General features: G+C 34.3%; 1 protein-coding gene across 7 annotated transcripts in view; it reads right to left on the bottom strand.

The window, feature by feature from the left end:
* Positions 1–17,837, bottom strand: part of PPP1R12A (protein phosphatase 1 regulatory subunit 12A) — a 133,506-nt gene that overhangs the window by 91,325 nt on the left and 24,344 nt on the right. For all 7 annotated transcript variants that reach the window (XM_036912325.2, XM_036912322.2, XM_036912323.2 and 4 more), the window contains exon 2: positions 3,092–3,222. In XM_036912325.2, the coding sequence (XP_036768220.2) occupies positions 3,092–3,222 (131 nt within the window). The remainder of the gene's footprint in view (positions 1–3,091; positions 3,223–17,837) is intronic.

Genomic DNA, 17,837 nt, shown 5'->3' on the forward strand with positions numbered 1-17,837 from the left:
TAGTCCAGTACCAAGAGAATAAAAGATGCAAAAAGCAGTATGAGAAGTCAGAGTCAGGAAGAATCCAGATCACTCCCACTTTACAAATAATATTAATCATAGAGGCTAAGCAGCTAGTAAATGTCAGAATCAGGATTTGCAACAAATTTAACTCCAAATACTTCACTTAGCAGAGTGACCCAGTTTTCCTAAGCCACTCCTGGTTTATAGCTGTTGTCTCTGCATTACTACTGATTATTATTGATAGGGGCTTCTTTTACGCTATTAAGGTTCTGATTCAGGGGATATCTTCAACCTATTTCTAAAGCTACCATCTTGAGTTTTCTAGACCCACGAAAACTACAGTTTCTAAACTTCTCTAGCCCATTAGTGAAATTAATTGCTGAAGAAGAGAGAAGATAACAAAAATAATTATGCACTTGGAAAGGGCTTTGGACTATTAACACTTTAAGAAACAACTCAGTATATACTAGAGTTAAATCGTCTTTTATGAAAACATTGTCACTGTTTAAAGTAGGAATCTTAGAAGGCAGAAAGAGTAAAAAAAAGTCATCAATCTTCTAATTTTAATTTTATTCAAAAAAATTCTGGATTTAAATGCTTCAGTTATACCACAGTCATAAATTCAAAATGCTTATAGAAAGGTAGATCAGCAAAACTCTAAACAAACTTGGCACAAAGAAGTCACCTTTGTTTGTACAAGTTCTATGATGCACATATTCTATATCCTGCCATTCAAAAACTGAAAAGTTGCAGTTAAGCTACTGAAAACACTAACACCTGCAAAAGACTGCTTACCCCCTCCTCATACTTATACACTGGCAAGTAAAAAATTTAATGCTAGATACTTGCTTTTCCCAATATATAAATGGGCAAATGACCAAGACCAGGCCAAGGGAAGTCCCTTAAAGGGAAATCTGCTGCTCTTTGGAAAAAGTCCCCCTCCTTGACATACACAAAACATGGAGAAGATATTTTCTATGGCCCACCACTTTTTATTTTGCTTTTGGATAAGCATATGTAAAAACACAAGTCAAGAGTTGTGGCAATCATGTTGAAACCAGGAGGGGACAAAACTAAGAATTTAATCTGAATCTGCGGAAGGCAGAAGAGAAAAAAAAGAATTGACAGATCCCCAACCCTGGATGACATCATTGAACAGCTCAGTAAGACTGAATGTGCTTCCTCTAAACTACACACGTGACCCTTGAACAACATGGGAGTTAGGGGATAGGGGCATGGATCTCCTGTCACAGTTGAAAATCTGCAGTAACTTTTGACTTTGCCAAAACTTAACTACTAATAACTTACTGTTGAGTGGAAGCCTTACCATAGACATAAAGTTGATTAACACATATTTTATGTTATATGTATTATATAGTATATTCTTACATTAAAGGAACTAGAGAAAAGTGTTTTTCTAAATTTCCACAAAATCTCCAAAAATTTTTCCAATATATTTACTGACAAAAATTTGCCTGTAAGTGGATCCACGCAGTTCAAACTCAACTGTATATTATCCTGCATAACAAGTACTCTTACTCTTTAGGTCATGTTAAATTTGATACTGTTATCTGCAGCTAAATCATCCCAAATGATATAATGGGTTATGAATCAAGTCTATGGAAGGAAATTATTCAGGACAATTATTACTACCCTCTCAAACTCAGAAGCAGGAATAAAACAAAGAAACACAAGGACTAAACATGTGAAAAAATAAGTTGGGTGTTATTTTCCCAATGAGGTAATGGTCAAAAGTTAACAGTACTGATTATTTCCTTTGTGCCAGGACTATGCTTGATACATTTCCTTAGTTAACCTCACAACAAACATATGAAATATTATTCCCATTCTATAGAGGAGGAAACTTAACTTTAAAAAGTCAAGCAACTTGCACAAGGTCATACCCCTTGAGAGTAGTTGAGGAAGCCTTCATAATCCAAATCAGTTGACTCCAGGGGCTAAGTATTAAAATTTAAGGACAACTGAAGGTAAATACACATTAGCTATTTTTCCTATGAAAAAGATATCCAAGTCTTCTGTTGAGCATGAAAAGAACAGAAAGGAGTAAGGAACTTGAGAAACATTATAATTATAAACAACCACTACTGTTTTTCAATGGCAAAAAGACTTCCTCATTTTATACATACAGACATCAAGGCCCAGAAAGAGTAAACAAATTGCTGAAAGATGTAGTGCAGTTAAGGTTACAGTTAGTAATAAAACTCAAATATTCCTATCTTCTGATCCAAGGGCCAGAACACTTTTCATTTCATCGAACCCAGCCTCCCCTTTAAATTGATGTTATCTCCAATGCACAGGGGGAAAAAATGAGATACAGAAATAAAATTATGAGGGCCTACTAAGAAAGATTCACAGATCAGAACTCCTAGATTCAGAATATATTAGTATATAAACTTTAAGCAGAAAGACAACAAAACTGTTTATGGTGTTAGATACACAGCAACAAGAAAAAAATAATTTAATGAAAAAGTTATTTTGTCAGGATATCTATACCTCCTTAGTAAATGTTTTAAGAATCAGATTTTCTTGGAAAGTATCCACCCATTAACGGTAATGACCATTTCTCATTGAATTGTCTAAAAAATGTATTTTTAGAAACAATCTTAATTAGAACTAAACAAACACAAATATATTGACTAATTGAAAAACTGTATTATACTCTATATATGATGCCAAAGTAACCTAATTGAGAATTACTGTTAATTTTCCCTAACAATTCCTGATTACATATGGAGGGACTAAATTCTAAATATTAACCTTAAATAATTTGATAATGAGCTACATGCATGCAAAAAAAAAGGAGATGGGGATGGAGAATGTGTATATCATTACTCACATCAATACAAAGTACCAAATGCCAAACAGGGTTTGGAGGTGGGAAGAGTCACATGGAGAGACTCACTATTTGGAGTCTCAAGAATCACTTACTCTCTTGCATGGGAAGAATAATTTTCATCAATTAAGATAATGTAAGAGTTTACTCATTTATCTATAACAACAAATTCTATAAGAATCTTCAGGTCTCTCAAACAGTATTTGGATAAAAGTAAACACAGATCTGGCTTACTCTGCAATGTCAAGATATCCACAGGAAGCAGCCGCATGTAGTGGTATCCAGCCTTCATTATCAGGTTGATTGATATTTGCTCCATTTTCTACCAGAAACTTCACCATATCAACATTATCATCAATGCAGGCCTAAAAATAATATAGAAAGCACTATTAGTCAAAACTTGAATAAACACTCCCAATAACATAACAGCTTTTATAACATAAATATTCTCTGTAAGTTGGTCTACTGCTGTCTTGATTGTACTGCCATGAAACAGGTCAATGGTACAAAGTAAATTTTAAAAATTAAGTAAATTGGAAGAGTCCTTCTAATTTACACATACAACTATACTGTAAATGACTAGACTATACCCACCCCGCGATAAATAAGTGTACATTAAGATGAAAACAAAACATTGCAATTAAGTGCCAACAATATCCTCTACAGTAGTAGTTCCCAAACTATGATCTGCCAAGGGGGAAGGATCCTTTCAGGGAGTGGAGAAAGGTCAAAACAATACTAAGATAGCATTTCCCCTTTCCACTGTGTTGACATGCTCACTTCAGGATGCAAAAAAGCACTAGTGGCAAAACAACATGTGACTTCACACATCAAGGCAGTAGCCAAAAAAAAAATATCTTGATCTTACATTAAGATTGGCAAATAAATGAACATACATAACTTTAGAAGGTCATCTAAAGTTTATATTTAATTATATTTAGTTACGAAAATAAGTAATGAGTTCACTATTGCAGTTAAGCTTAATTTTTTTCTCTTTCTATTCTCTTATCATACAAACAGGTAGGAAATCTAGATGTAAATATAAATAAAAACTTCTCTTCATAATGAATCATATATTCAAATGATAAAATGACTGGAATAAGAAATTCAAAACATAGATTACACACAATGGCTAGAACATGGGAAATTTGGATTAAGAGAAATTCAGGCTTATGTACATACAGTATCCTAAAGAAAATGTAGGAGACACATTGGCTCACAGAGCGAAGACTGAACTAGACATGACAAATTATAAAACAATGTGAAAAACCATTTTTGAGACCAAAAAAAAAATTTCTAGGGAAAAGGTATACGAAATACTGCTTAACCAATCATATTTCATCCAACAAGTACTAGTACTTGAATGAGAGAGCCAAAAAATGGACACTATGAATATTCAGAGATTGAAACATGCCCTTTATCTACTCTTACCACATGGCCCTGTTACTTCCTTTATTGATAAAGATCTATAAAATAGTAAGTTAAACCTATCTTTAAAGGCCAATACTTTTTGGGGACTTAGTAAGGGAAGAGCAACTCTCTTGAACTTTAGAATCCTTAGGGAAATAAAAAGAATTTAACTTCAAGATCATTCTCTCACAAGTAATTTTTATTGATTGCCTACTATACATAATGTATTGAGCCATCCATTCTGGTTGATACAAGACCAGCACTAGAGAGTATATTCTATGTTCCTTTACGCACAGTACCTGGTATACAGTACGTATATACATGTAGAATGAATCAAAACAAAATGCTAACTTCTTAATGACTAGGCATTTTAGACCTACTATGTGTATGTGTACATAAAACTGTATTAAGTACTGTGTGAGACACCTTGCTTTTATTATTCTTTCATGTGTTCCAGTCTTTCCTACCAACTAGATTACAGTCCCTTAAGAACAGAAACTGCATCATATACCCAATGCCTTACTAGTTTTAATCAACAAATTTTTGTTAACAGACTATAAAACAAATGAGATCATGTAGCGGTATCCTCAGGATGTTCATAATCTAATTAGGGAAATAAGATAAGCAGATAAAGAAAAATAATAAGCAACTTAAAAGCAATATACATTAATGAAGGAAAAGGTAGTATGTGAGTAGAGATGAGTTAAAGAAACCTTTCTGGAGAAAGTATATCTTTTGCCAGGTTTCATTAATGTCTAAGATCTAGAGATAGGAAGGTAGTATCTACAGGTAGCTCTTCTCATTGTTGAATTCTTTTATCAGACTTGGTCACAAATTAATTCACAGGGTTTCAATCAATGGATATATACTAATAACTTATCTTCAGGGGAATTAAAAAAAAGTTTCTACATACTATTTTATTCAATCAAGAAAATACGTTACAAGAATACACATAATTTGATACAATTCTTGCCGCTGACATACCTATGTTAATTAAGAGAAGTCAAATTTATTGAGTTATTTTCTAAAAACTTTTCTATGTGAGGACATAAAATTCTTATTCTTATTTGCTTTTCGAAAGCAAAACAAAAAATTCAAATCGTTGTCAGCTAATTGTTTCTTAATATATTTCTTCATTGTTCAGGGAAATATGTGGCCAGTAAATAGTGCAGACTCTTCATTAATTCAAAAAATACAGCGCCAACTATAGCCAGACACTATGCTAGCTGCTAAGAATACACTTGTGAAGTATGTAGACCAGCTTCCCCACTTATAGAGTTTAGAGTCCAGCAGGTAAGACAGAAAACAAGAAGAGGTAATAATAAATACTATCAACTTAACTAGACTACTTAACCTGGATTTGAGAGAAAGAGAATAGAATTGAGAATCTCTAGGATGGTGCTCAGGAATTTCTACCATAAAGAAGTTCCCCATCTAATCTGTAGAAACATACCAGATTGAGAACCACTGATATCCATGGTAACAGTAGCTAGGGAAATAGAGGAAAAGGCACAAACAGCATATATAAATGTGATCAGAAAAGCCTCTGTCAAACCTGGAGGGCCATGACTTAAGAAAAGGGAGATGAAACAAAGGGAAAGAAAAAGTAAAATGAAAAAAAAACTTTTAAAGCACGTTAAGTATACAAAAATTCAGATACAGAAAGAGTGGAAGAAAATACAACTTGACAAAACAAAGGAAATGCCCCACATTTTGGAGCTACTTAATAACATACTGAATAAAACGCAAGATTAAAGGTAAGATGATAAATCCTATTTAACAGTAATATCTTGTCAATTTAAAAAAAATTTCAGAATCAAGACAGGATGGTCAAAAGACTCATAGTTAGGTGCATCAGAAAGAATGTAAATATTTAAATTCTAAGAGCAGAAATATTAATATGGCTAATAAAATGAGGGGAGAGAAGTACAAAAAAGGATGACCTTTCTAAAATTGGAATGTGACTTAAGAAAATCATGTTTCAATTTATTCACAGCCTATTTCCTTAATTTTAAAGGTATATGTAAGGAAAACACTCTCTCTAGATGCAAAGAAAAATTATCTAAAATTTAACCATCACCTAAATCTTTAGCTTTTTTCTTTTGGTAAATTAAAGCAAAACTAAATTTAACACTTTTAAATTAATAACTTATGTATGTGCCCTTTTAAATAAAAGTGTATCAAAGTATTTGCATAGAGATTCTAAAAGGATGTTCCTCAAATGAAGGATGATTAGTTACGGATAATCAATATTGACTAGGCAACTATTACTACTTTCTTAGCATATAGCACAATGCCTAGCTCAGAATTAGAACCAAACTCTGCCTGCAATCAATCTAATCAGAAATAAACATACACACAGATAAAATTACAAAACAATAGAACCTCTCTAATCTCAAATTCTCTTCATTTTAGTAAACATGGATTATTTTGGTAAACCTTTTCTGAAACCTCAAGAATTAGTGTTAGATTTAAATAAACTCAAACTGAGGAAAAGGTGAGGGGAAGAAAAAGCAGCGAAAGGCAGTGTAAGCCTTAAAGTTATATTTTTGCATCCTTTCAGAAAAGAAAGAGCAAAGACAAATCTAATAACAGAAGCTGAGAACCTGGTTGCTGCTGTTCTGCTATATTTAGATATGCTTTAGCAGAAAATCAAGAATGAAGTTAAGAATATATAACTCTAGGTCCCAGGGAAAAAACTGAAAAAAAAATCTTATCTTAACCAAATATTATTTCCCATTTTAGATTACCAAGCTGCTCTGCATTTCTGGGACCACTGAGGGAGGAGTTTAAGAAAGCAGGAATTAGTCCTGCCAAGTCACAAAATAAGAAGGAGAGTGGAGGAAAGAGAAAAAACAAGCAGCAAAAGACATAATTAATTTTCAAGCATTTTGTTCAACAGTAAGAAAGGGACAAATAGTTTCTAGTAAGGCACAGTAAATAGTTGCAAGTACTTACTAATATAAATTGAGTGATGCAAAATGCCACAAGAATTTTCTAGTTTGCTGCTTGTGGTAGGTAACCTCTAAGACGACAATGATCCCTGCGCCTCATGGTAGTCACACCCTTGTGTAAAACTCGTCCGCTTGAGTGTGGGCTGCACCAAGTGACTTGCTTCTAACAAAGTGATTGAGATAGAAGCGATAGGATGTCACTTCTGGAATTAGGTTATAAAAAGACTGTAGCTTCCATCCTGGCACATGCTTTGTCTTGCCCTCTCTTGGATCACTCACAACCTCAACTGCTATGACAAGAAGCAGTCTGTAGGATGTAGAAGCCCATGTGGCAAGGAAGCAAGGCCTACCAATAACCACATGACTGTGCTCTGAAGTGGACTCCTACCCCACTCCCCAGTTAAGTCCAAAGATGAGACCACAGTTCTAACCAAACATTGAGTGCAATCTGATGTGAGATCTTGAACCAGAAGCACCTAGCTAAGCTACACCCAAATTCCTGAAACAGAAAATGTGAGATGGTAAATGTTTAGTATTTTAAGTTTAGGGGTAATCTGTTGCACAGTGATAAACAGCAAGTACACTGCTAAGTTTCTTATGAGTGCAAAAGGCATTCACACCAGATTTTAGTTCAGCTTATGTATTTCCAAACATCTATTTCCTTCTCTACTTAATCTAAGAGTTGTCTAACTTTAGACTATCTCTCCATTTCTACAAATTCAAAGCTCTAATTACAAAGGACCACCCTCCATTTCTTGAATATGACAAAATAATCTGAAATTGTAGCTTCAGAATAAATAAATAACAGTTACCTGGTAATGTGCCAGAACTCATGCCTGATGATAAAAAGGTATATCAAGTAAAAGAATAACCTCTTAACTATCTAGAGCTATCCTAATAAATAATAAAAATTATTCCTTCAATGTTTTCTTTTGAGGTGGGAGGGCATATGAAAAGTATAAAAAAAAATTAGCTTTTACACATTCCTTTGCATCAAGGGCAAGGGATATATATAATTTTCTATTGCATAATTCATTTAATCATTTTTCTCAACTGTTGCAAAAAAATGCTAGCACTTTTACACTTAGATAATAAAGTTTTGATACTCTTCACATGTAGAGCACTATTTAGACAAAAAGAAGGTAGTAAGGCAGAAATAAGAGTATCTAAATTTTCAATGTGTCTCCTGAAACAGCTGTCAGTCTAGAGCCCTTCTGAAAGCAATTTATCACAAAAATGAATGGCAGTATCTTCCAAACTCTTTCCATGAAACTACTGACCTGAAAAAATTAAATAGTTCTTGACATAAGTGCTCTTAAAAACAATTAAATGTAGGAAACACTGGATTAAGCATTTTTCTTTACAGCAGAACTTGTCAACAAGTCCTTTTTCACACTAACATCAATTTTTATTACCAAAATCTATTTTTATGTCCAAGTTGAGGCACACAGTCTGGGAACCGTTGTCCCATATATACACTCTATCTGTAACACAACAAATGAGTGTACCACGGCACTGTCAATTCCAAGTCTCTCTCAGACACAGATAACCAATCATGAATTAGTAAGTTCATATTTTTGCACTATTTTTTACCATTAAAGGAAAAACACTGTATGCAGATTTTATTCACCAATAACTATATGGAACTCAGGAATTTCTGAAAGGTCTTTTTATTGTTTATCTAAACTGGACATTCAATGATTAACATGGCTGACTCAATACACTACAAATGAGATTTTCATCTTTTGAGTGGTTCCCCAACTACCTAAAAGACTTTGACACACATAGATTATCTTTGCCAGAAAGACAGAGGCCACAAAATTCTGCTAAGGCAGACATGACAAATAAAAGGTCTCTAGATAAAACAAAACCCTATGAAAGCACATTCTTAGGCTCCCTCAAAAAAAAGCAGGTTGGTAGGAGGAGGGGTAGAGCCCAGTTGCCAAGAAAAAGTAATCTGATAATAAAATTTCATTCTTTCTGATAATAAGAATTAACTAATAACTTCTAACTCTATAATCAGGAAGAAGAGAGACTTACCCTGGCTCAGCAAAAAGCTGGAATAATGGCTGAAGCATTGCTGGGCTCTCCCGACTGCTCCTCAACCTAGTTTTCTTTTAACCATCAAGCCTTTATTTGTAAGGCATTTCCCAGCTTATGTTAACATTGCTAAAGTTAAATCATTCTCTCCTTCCTTTTTTTCAAAACACCATGAACATACCTGTCCTAACACAAAAAACTGTGTTTTAAATATCCAACCATATGTTCATTTTCCTCTTCTGCCTCCACTATCCTATGAGCTCTCCAAAAAGCGAGGACCTATTACCTATTCTTAACACAGTACCTAGAGTACATTAGTAATCAAATGTTGAATGGAGGAACTTATGAGTATGATTTGGCTTCACTGGTTAAAACTCAGAAATAGGTTGCCGATTCTTTGTCATCTGTAGATGAATGTATCAGAGAAATCAAATTTTCCCTATCTTATCTGACTGACTAAGGCAGACGAGTAAGTTACAAAACAATTTGCGATCTTATGTAAGGGGGAATAATATTGTTCCTTTTCCTACATGAAAAATGTGTAACTGATATAAGACTTTTAATAGCCACAAGGTATTAAACTGTCTTAGAGTCAAATGTATAAAGGTGTGATATGATCACTCAGAAAAATCATTCTTCTAAGCAAAAAGATGACTAGTGCTGAATAAGATTATGGCAGCGAAGAAACAGTTATTTTAGCAGCCCTGTGTTGGCTCTCACTGATGCTCTTTAAAGTTCACACTTTTTTCTCCTGTGTCCACTAATCAGGTAGCAGTAGTTCCAAGGTAAGAAAGACTCCAAGTAAAACATTTCACTTTCGTTTTTCCTAATACCTGTCATTAATGAAACCTACACTTTCTAATTGCAACACATGCAGATATGATCTCCCCTATTTGATAGAGTAAGATAAAATAAATCAGACTGCTTTTAAGTTTCCTTAAAAAAAAAAAATCAATTATATAACCAATAGATGCAATGTTTTGTTGGAATAACATTAGCATTCTAGCATAAAACTACTGCCACAAAAGGAATTCCTTCCACTGGTAAGACAAACTCCCAGTGCACATAAAGTTCTTAGTAATTTAGCTACCGTGGCAATAAAGGCAGCCAAGAAGAGATCACTGAAGACAAAGTGAAAGCCAGCTGGTTGGGTTTTGTTGTTTTTTCTTTTTTGGAATGGTGCCTTGCATTTCACTGAAAGTCTAAAAGCTAAGTCTTGACCGTATATGGCTTTGGGATTCCCACGGATGGAAATGCTCAGGCAACAGTCAATCCAATAGCCGTAAAACACATGAAACATAGGTACTGAACTACCACGAGAGTGATTTGATTTTTTTTTTATTGTACTTTCACTTAAATATATTCTTGCAGATAATCCCAAAAGTGTTCTGAAAAACATTATGATCAAATTCACAAGGTTAAAATACATAAAGGAGTATATAAATCATTAAAATTTCCTTAAAATAAACAAACAACTTTTGATAGAAACCGTCCTTAAGTTTGTTAAACATTCCCTTGTCATTTTAAAAAATATGTAAAGTAATTTAGCTTTTGTCCATTATCTTATTATATTAATTATTAAACTCCAATGTTACATAATAATGTCCTTGTAGCCAACAGTTTATGCAGCTAAAATGATACCTCAAATGCCTTTTGGGAATGTTTGCTTTTTGTCTTGATTTTATCCATCACATCTTAACAATTATCTTAAAATCAGTTTCCTATCTTCATTTTAATTTGTCGCTCTTAATTTGTCAAACATAAAAAAAAAAAAAATTGAGCCCAAAATAAGAGTACACAGAAACTATATGAGGACTTCTCTTGAGTAAAATAAAAGTACTTGTGCTTAAGTGCGTGGATTCTGTGAAGTCTGTTTTAGTTCTATGAGTAATGCTTATTTTCCAGGTATTTTCTTAGGTCATAAAGTTTCCAATATGTGGGGAAAAAAATCAAAAAAGAAGTCACACCCTGTAAAATGTAGAGGGCTCACATAAACAAGTAACATTAAAACTGACAACAATTAAAAAAGAAAAGGAAACTAATAAGTGTTATTGGCAATGTTTTCTCTGCATGGGCATGATTACGAACAATTTTGACACTAGTGCTTATCATTTCAGAGCTCCTGGAAAAATTAGTGGTGACTCTAAGAAAATGAGCAAAGACCCTGAGGTAACAGTTCACTGTTACATTATTTATATTTCATTAACCATATTGCATGCTCATGTCCTCAGAATAATAAAATAGTGATAACCTACTTGTGATTTAATGTTAATAATTCAAGAGCAAACAAAAGAGAAAGTAGAGATCGTTTTACGGAACTTAGCAATGTGTGTACAGTTCAATGGAATAGTCACATTTGATACAACGGAAATCTTTTCTGATACAGCTATTTCATGTTAATAAGAGAATAAATTATATAGGAGAGACATGGAGGTAAACCCCAAACCTCTCTCACAATAATAACCTTCCTCTTTCAGAAAACATCTTTCAGAAGATAAAAACAGTTTCTGGACTTTAACGCCACCGGACTGCTACACTATTCAGATCTTTTCAACAACTAGTGAACATCCATCATTTATTAAGTACAATATACTGGGCATACAAACATGAGTCATGATGGCTACAGACCTTATAGAATATATGATTTTAACTGGAAGCCAAGCAGGAAATAAGATGATCTTTATTTAATATGGCAAGGGCCATTATATTGTCAGAGGACAGTAATAGCTAGGGAAGGGTCAGGGATTCTAGGAAAATCTAATCTGATCTCTCTCTAAGAATAAGAAATGATGAAGGCTAAAACAGTTTTCCTAAAATGGGGGAACAGCTTATCAGAGAGAGCATTTGGTATTGCTGAAGGATCATAAGGTACAGGGGATGATTAGGGAGAATTTAAGCAGAGATGATGGGGAGATTGTGACTGGCCTTATAAAAAAACCAGGCTAAGTAGACTAAACTTACTCTGTACAACAGTATTTGTCACATATGAATAACAGAAGGGGATCTGTTTAAAAGAAAAATAAAATTCCCGACCTCACTAAAACTGACTGAAATTATTTTTGTTATTTAAATAGCTACTAACATAAACCTAAGCCTTTATTCATGCTTTTGTACACACACACACACACACACACACACACACACGCACACATAAAATCAAAATAAATTTATAAAGTTTCTCAACACTTCTTTCTTAGTTTGTGAAAAGGGTCTGTCATATCACTTGGCTGGGAATTGACCTCCACCCATTGCAAACATAGCATTTTCATTAAACCCATTTTGTTTTTTCCTCATTTGTCTATGACAATTACACCTGTTACAGTTAGCACCAACCCCAACATAAACAAATGCAGATGTATTAAATGGAAACTCAAAAGCAGTATTCATTTGCAAGACAGTCATTCAGCTGTCTATCCATCTATCTACTCATGCTCATGTATCTTAGATTATCCCCACAGTAAGAACTCAGGAACTGAAATATTCTTGTTGAGATACAGATGAAGAGAGAAAGAGTTTTAAGAATGCCTCCTAAATTTCTTGTTTACGTGATCAGGTGGACGATGATGCCACTGCTTCTAAATGTGTCACCTCTAAGATCCAGAATTCTGCAATTCCCAAGAGCACTGTACCCTGTCTTCCACCTCTTTCTTCTCCTTGTGACTGATCCTCTCTTTTTTGATCCTCATTACAAAGTCCTGATTCTCCCCCTTTCAATTTTCCCAGTCCACCATTCACAGGCTTTACTTGCCTCCTCTTTACTTCAACTATCCATTCACCACCCCACAATTCCTTACAACTCTTGCCAATCACTAGGTCTGAGTACTACTTGCCTTCTGTGCTGTAGCGCAGATGCTGTCAAGCAACGCCAGAAAATTCATGAAACCATGCTCATTCAGTCCACTATAACTTTCCCCTACCCTCACTAATATTCTGCTAACAGATTAGTCTTTTGCCTGAATTCCTGTCACAATGTATTCACCACTCCCAATATCCTTCAGTCTCCTAAAGATCCTATTGATACTAAATCCTAATGCTCCATAGTGCAACTTATGACAAACGCACAATGTCTATACTCTAAACACTATCAAGAGAACTGAAACGGTCAATGGCAATTTTCTAAAGATCTCACTCTTTCCACCTTAAAACTTCTTTTATCTTCATACTCTCCTTCTTCCTTCCCTCTGGTTTGGAGGAAGACATGACCTACCATTCCTAAAGTCAATTCCTAATTCGAACACAAATGTCTTCTACTTTTCCATATTCATGTTTTAGAGTATTCATGTTTCATATTCACCCTACTCTTCAGTTAAAATGACTACTCACTAGTCCAATTCCTATCCTGTTTCTTCTAATGCTGTTCCCTCCTATAAGCTTTCCCTATACCTCTAGACCCCCTTCCCACTCCTTTCTATTCCTCTACATCCTAAAAACTACATAAAACATAAAACTGTTATTGATACTACCTTCCACATATAATTTTCCCTTTTTCCATTGTTATGAAAATGTTCAAACATACAGCAAAGTGGAATTTTACAGTGAATACCTATGTACCCACCACCTAGATTCTACTACTAACATGCTGCTCCTTGCTCTGTTCTCATTATCTACCTAGTCTTTCCTTTATCTGTGTATTAATCCAGCTAATTTGAAATGTGCCAAAAAAGTAAAACTGTAGAAATTAGTATAATTATTAAATTAGCTTCTTAAATACTTCAGTTGTGTATCATTAAGTAGAACTCAGTATTTGTTTAGTTTTCTTTTGATACAAAATTTACATACAATGAAATGCAGAGATCTTAAATGTACATCCTATTTTAACCAATGCATAAACCTGTGTATCCCAAACCCTTATCTAGATTTAGAACATCACATCACTCCAAAAATTTCCTTCATGTCATTCGCTAGTCAATCCCCCCCTTTCAGAGGCAACCACTATTCTGATTTCTTTCCACCATAAATAAGATATGGCTGTTAAAAGAGTTCATGTAAGTGGCATCATAGAGTAGATCCTTATTTTGTGAAAAGGTTTCTTTGAGCAAAATGTTTATGAGGTTCACTCATGTAGTTTCAGGTGTCAGTAGCTTGTCCTTTTTATTACCAAGTAGTCCCTTATGTAAGTATTCCCTTACACAGCTATACCACAGTTTATCTATTCCCCTATTGATGAATACCAGGGCTGTTTCCAGTTTTCAATTATTAAAAGAACAAAGCTGCTATGAACATTCCAGTACAAATCTTTTTAGAACATATGTTTTCATTCTTCCTGGGTACACATTAGGAATGGAATTTCTGGGCAGGCAGATGTTTACTTTTGTAAGAAACTGATAAATGTTTTTCCAAAGTAATTGTACCAACTGAGATTTCCACCAACAATGAGAGTTCCAATTCCTCCACATTGTCACCAACATTTGATGATTTTTTTTCATTATTCCACTCACTGGTGTACTATCCTCCCCTTTTTAATATAATTAGCATTGTGTGTATATACCTTTCATTTCATTCTGCATCATATTAGCTATGTGCTTACTTGCCTTACCTCTGTTCGACTATATACTTCCTGAAGTTACAAATTGTGTCAGCTCTTTTTTTCCTACAATGTTGATAGCAGAGTGCTTTGAACATGCTGAAACAGTAAGTATCAGTTTAACTAAATTGCTTAATAAAATTTATATGTCCTTCCTATCCTAGATAAGCAATGACAAACAAAAACCAAAAAGCAAATCTGTGAAATGAGGCTACAATCAAGATTATTAACTACCCTCCAATTTTATCCCAGTCCTCTCCGAAATGTAAGTTTTTGTATTTAATATGTTTTTAAAATACACACACACATATATTTTTAGCAGTTCACCCTTTATCAATGTCAGGCCCTGGGTCACTTGTAACTGGTGTACTTGGTGACAACCCTTGTACCCTCAGACATGGTGTATGGCTAGCTCCTGGGTAACGGTAGACACATGGCTGTCTGGACTTCCTGGTTTGCTGAAGTACTGGGCCAGCTGGGTGGCCTCACCGGCCAGAAGCTCAACATCATTCATCATGGAGTTCATGATGTCCACGGCCTTGGTAGAGCTGCTGATGTCAGGGTACACCTGCTTTGGCACCTTGTAGACATACAATGGGTAGGTTTTTTACACCTACTCTTTTTGGGCTTCTTGTCCCCAGAACCTTAAAACCATTTATTATGCTGTGTATCCTACAAAAGGGGCCATTATCTAGACACATACATACATAAACACACAGAAATAGAATGTAAATGCCATGTAAACTCCACAAGTGAAGGGATTTTTGTTTGCATTGTTCATTGATGATTCTAGTGTCTAGAATAGTGTCTACCACAGAACTGGTACACAAATACTTAAGCAAAATGTCTAATCTAAATAAACACACAAAACACACACTTTATATAAATGTTCCTTTTAAATTAATAGCACTGAACTTAATGAACAAAATTCACTGAAAAAATGAACACTGAAATAATGGACAAAGCTGCTTACAGCTACAGTTTTAACCATAACACCAATGAACATATCCCTCCAGATAGACATTTAAGTTTCTGTCTGGGATTTTAAAATATCTCTTTTTTCCAAACTTATCTTCACACAATCTGGAGTGGTTATTCTCTTTATGTACACAGCTTCAGGAAGCATACATACTGAATTCTAAAGGCAAGGCTCCTGAACCAAGTCAATCACAGATACACCAAATCAAGCCAGTAATCTGTGAGATGTCCTATACTGTGGTATAGAAGGACTGTCCCCCTATAAGAAGTCTTACTTTAACTACTCACCTGTGTATCTATGCACCAGATAAATTAGGGACAGAGATTTCCAAATGTCCACTTCTTTTCAAAATGCTAAAGATGAAATCCTTGAAATGGGAAGCTGTGAGGAGAATTCTTCATGCTAGTAAACATTTCCTGAATGTCTAGCAATCAGTACTTTAGATAATGTGTTAGGTACTAGCGTATAAAGACAAAATTAAGAGGCCTGTATTTTAGTAGAAGAGATAGTAGAATAAACAGTTACAGAACTATCACCGAAATATGCAAGAGTTCAAGGACAACACACAAGAGGCCCATAGATCAGGAACAAGTTAGGATAAGCTTCTTGGCAGGAGTGACTGGCCTGAGATACCTAATCACATAAGCCAGAAAAACACAGGTCATCCCTGAAGGAAAAACTGGGTAGCAGTCATACTCAAGAGCCAGTTTCTCTAGAGCAAATGATCCTCTTCAGGAGGAATCTTGTAATTATTGATGGATAGCTGAAGGATATTTAGGTTCTGGATATAACATCTGATTTCAGTTCTTGGTGATTATAAATAGAGCAGTTGTAACAATCTGCATACAGGTTTTTTATGTGCCCATATGCTTCCATTTCTCTTAAAAAGGCAAAAAGGTAAGCTTGTTTTAACTTGCTCCTCACATTTTGGCATCATTACCAAAAAAAGGAAAAAGAATGTATAGGACAGTAGCATAGCTTCCTTAAAGGTAAGTAATACCATGTAGTAATAGTGAGAGTTATTTATTATCTGAATCTATCAAAATACAGTAAGAGAAAAAGAAGCAAAGTAAAAACTGGATTAAGATCCAGAGAGAAGCTACTGAACTTTTAAATTTAATCATTCAACAATTATTTACTGAGAATTCCTTATGAACCAGGCACTATGTTAATAACTGGGTGTCAATAGGGGGTAAAGACTGAACGAATGCATAGTTAACATCCTAAGAAAAGAGTATAAACGAACAGGGTTGCTAACAGAGAAAGGTTTGATGATAAATAAGACAAGGAGTCAGTGAACGCTTCCTTCAGGAAGCTTAATGAATAGGAGTTTGCCAAGGATAGAGAAATTGTCCCAAGCAAAGGGAAAACATACAGGGGCCAGGAGTATAAAATAGCTTAGTACACTTAAGGGTCTGGAAGGAAATCAGCTAAAATATAGAACAAAAGGAAGAGACTATGAAGAGTTAGCAGATCCTGGTAGGTCTTGTTACGGATTTGGGATCTTATTCCCTAACAACTTTGTTCAGCTTGGATAGATATCAACTGCTTTATACATCTGACAATTCTTTTAAGAGAGATACAGAAACTTAAAGTGCATTTTAATTTCAAGTCTGTATTAAGTGGTCTCTAAGAACCCCATTTCCTCTAAGCTTCAACTGTTACTGATTATATCAATACCAATGTTTAAGATGAAAATTTGACCTTTCCTCTTAAGACCTTTAATGAGTAGTGCATTTTAATGCATCATTTACATATACTTAGTATTTCATCTAATCCTCACAATTAGTCCAATTTTTCCATGAAATGCTAGATTTTTTAAATCTTTGCTTCCCAAATTGAAAAAAATAGTAAGAAATTCTTACTTTAAATTTATAAAACTCAGTTTAACATGCACTTATTTACCTGATACACAAGATGGTTTTCAAAGAGATAAAAAATAGAAGTTGAATTTGAAAGTAATTTACTTTTTTTTTTAAGTCTTGCTAGAAGTCATTTTTAATTGATTCTATTTAAAATACCAATCAATCAGAACCTAAATTTTTCTATTATTCTAAATACAGCAATCTGGAG

The sequence above is a fragment of the Manis pentadactyla genome, chromosome 10 (genome assembly GCF_030020395.1).
Source record: "Manis pentadactyla isolate mManPen7 chromosome 10, mManPen7.hap1, whole genome shotgun sequence".
In the NCBI taxonomy this organism is placed as follows: domain Eukaryota; kingdom Metazoa; phylum Chordata; class Mammalia; order Pholidota; family Manidae; genus Manis; species Manis pentadactyla.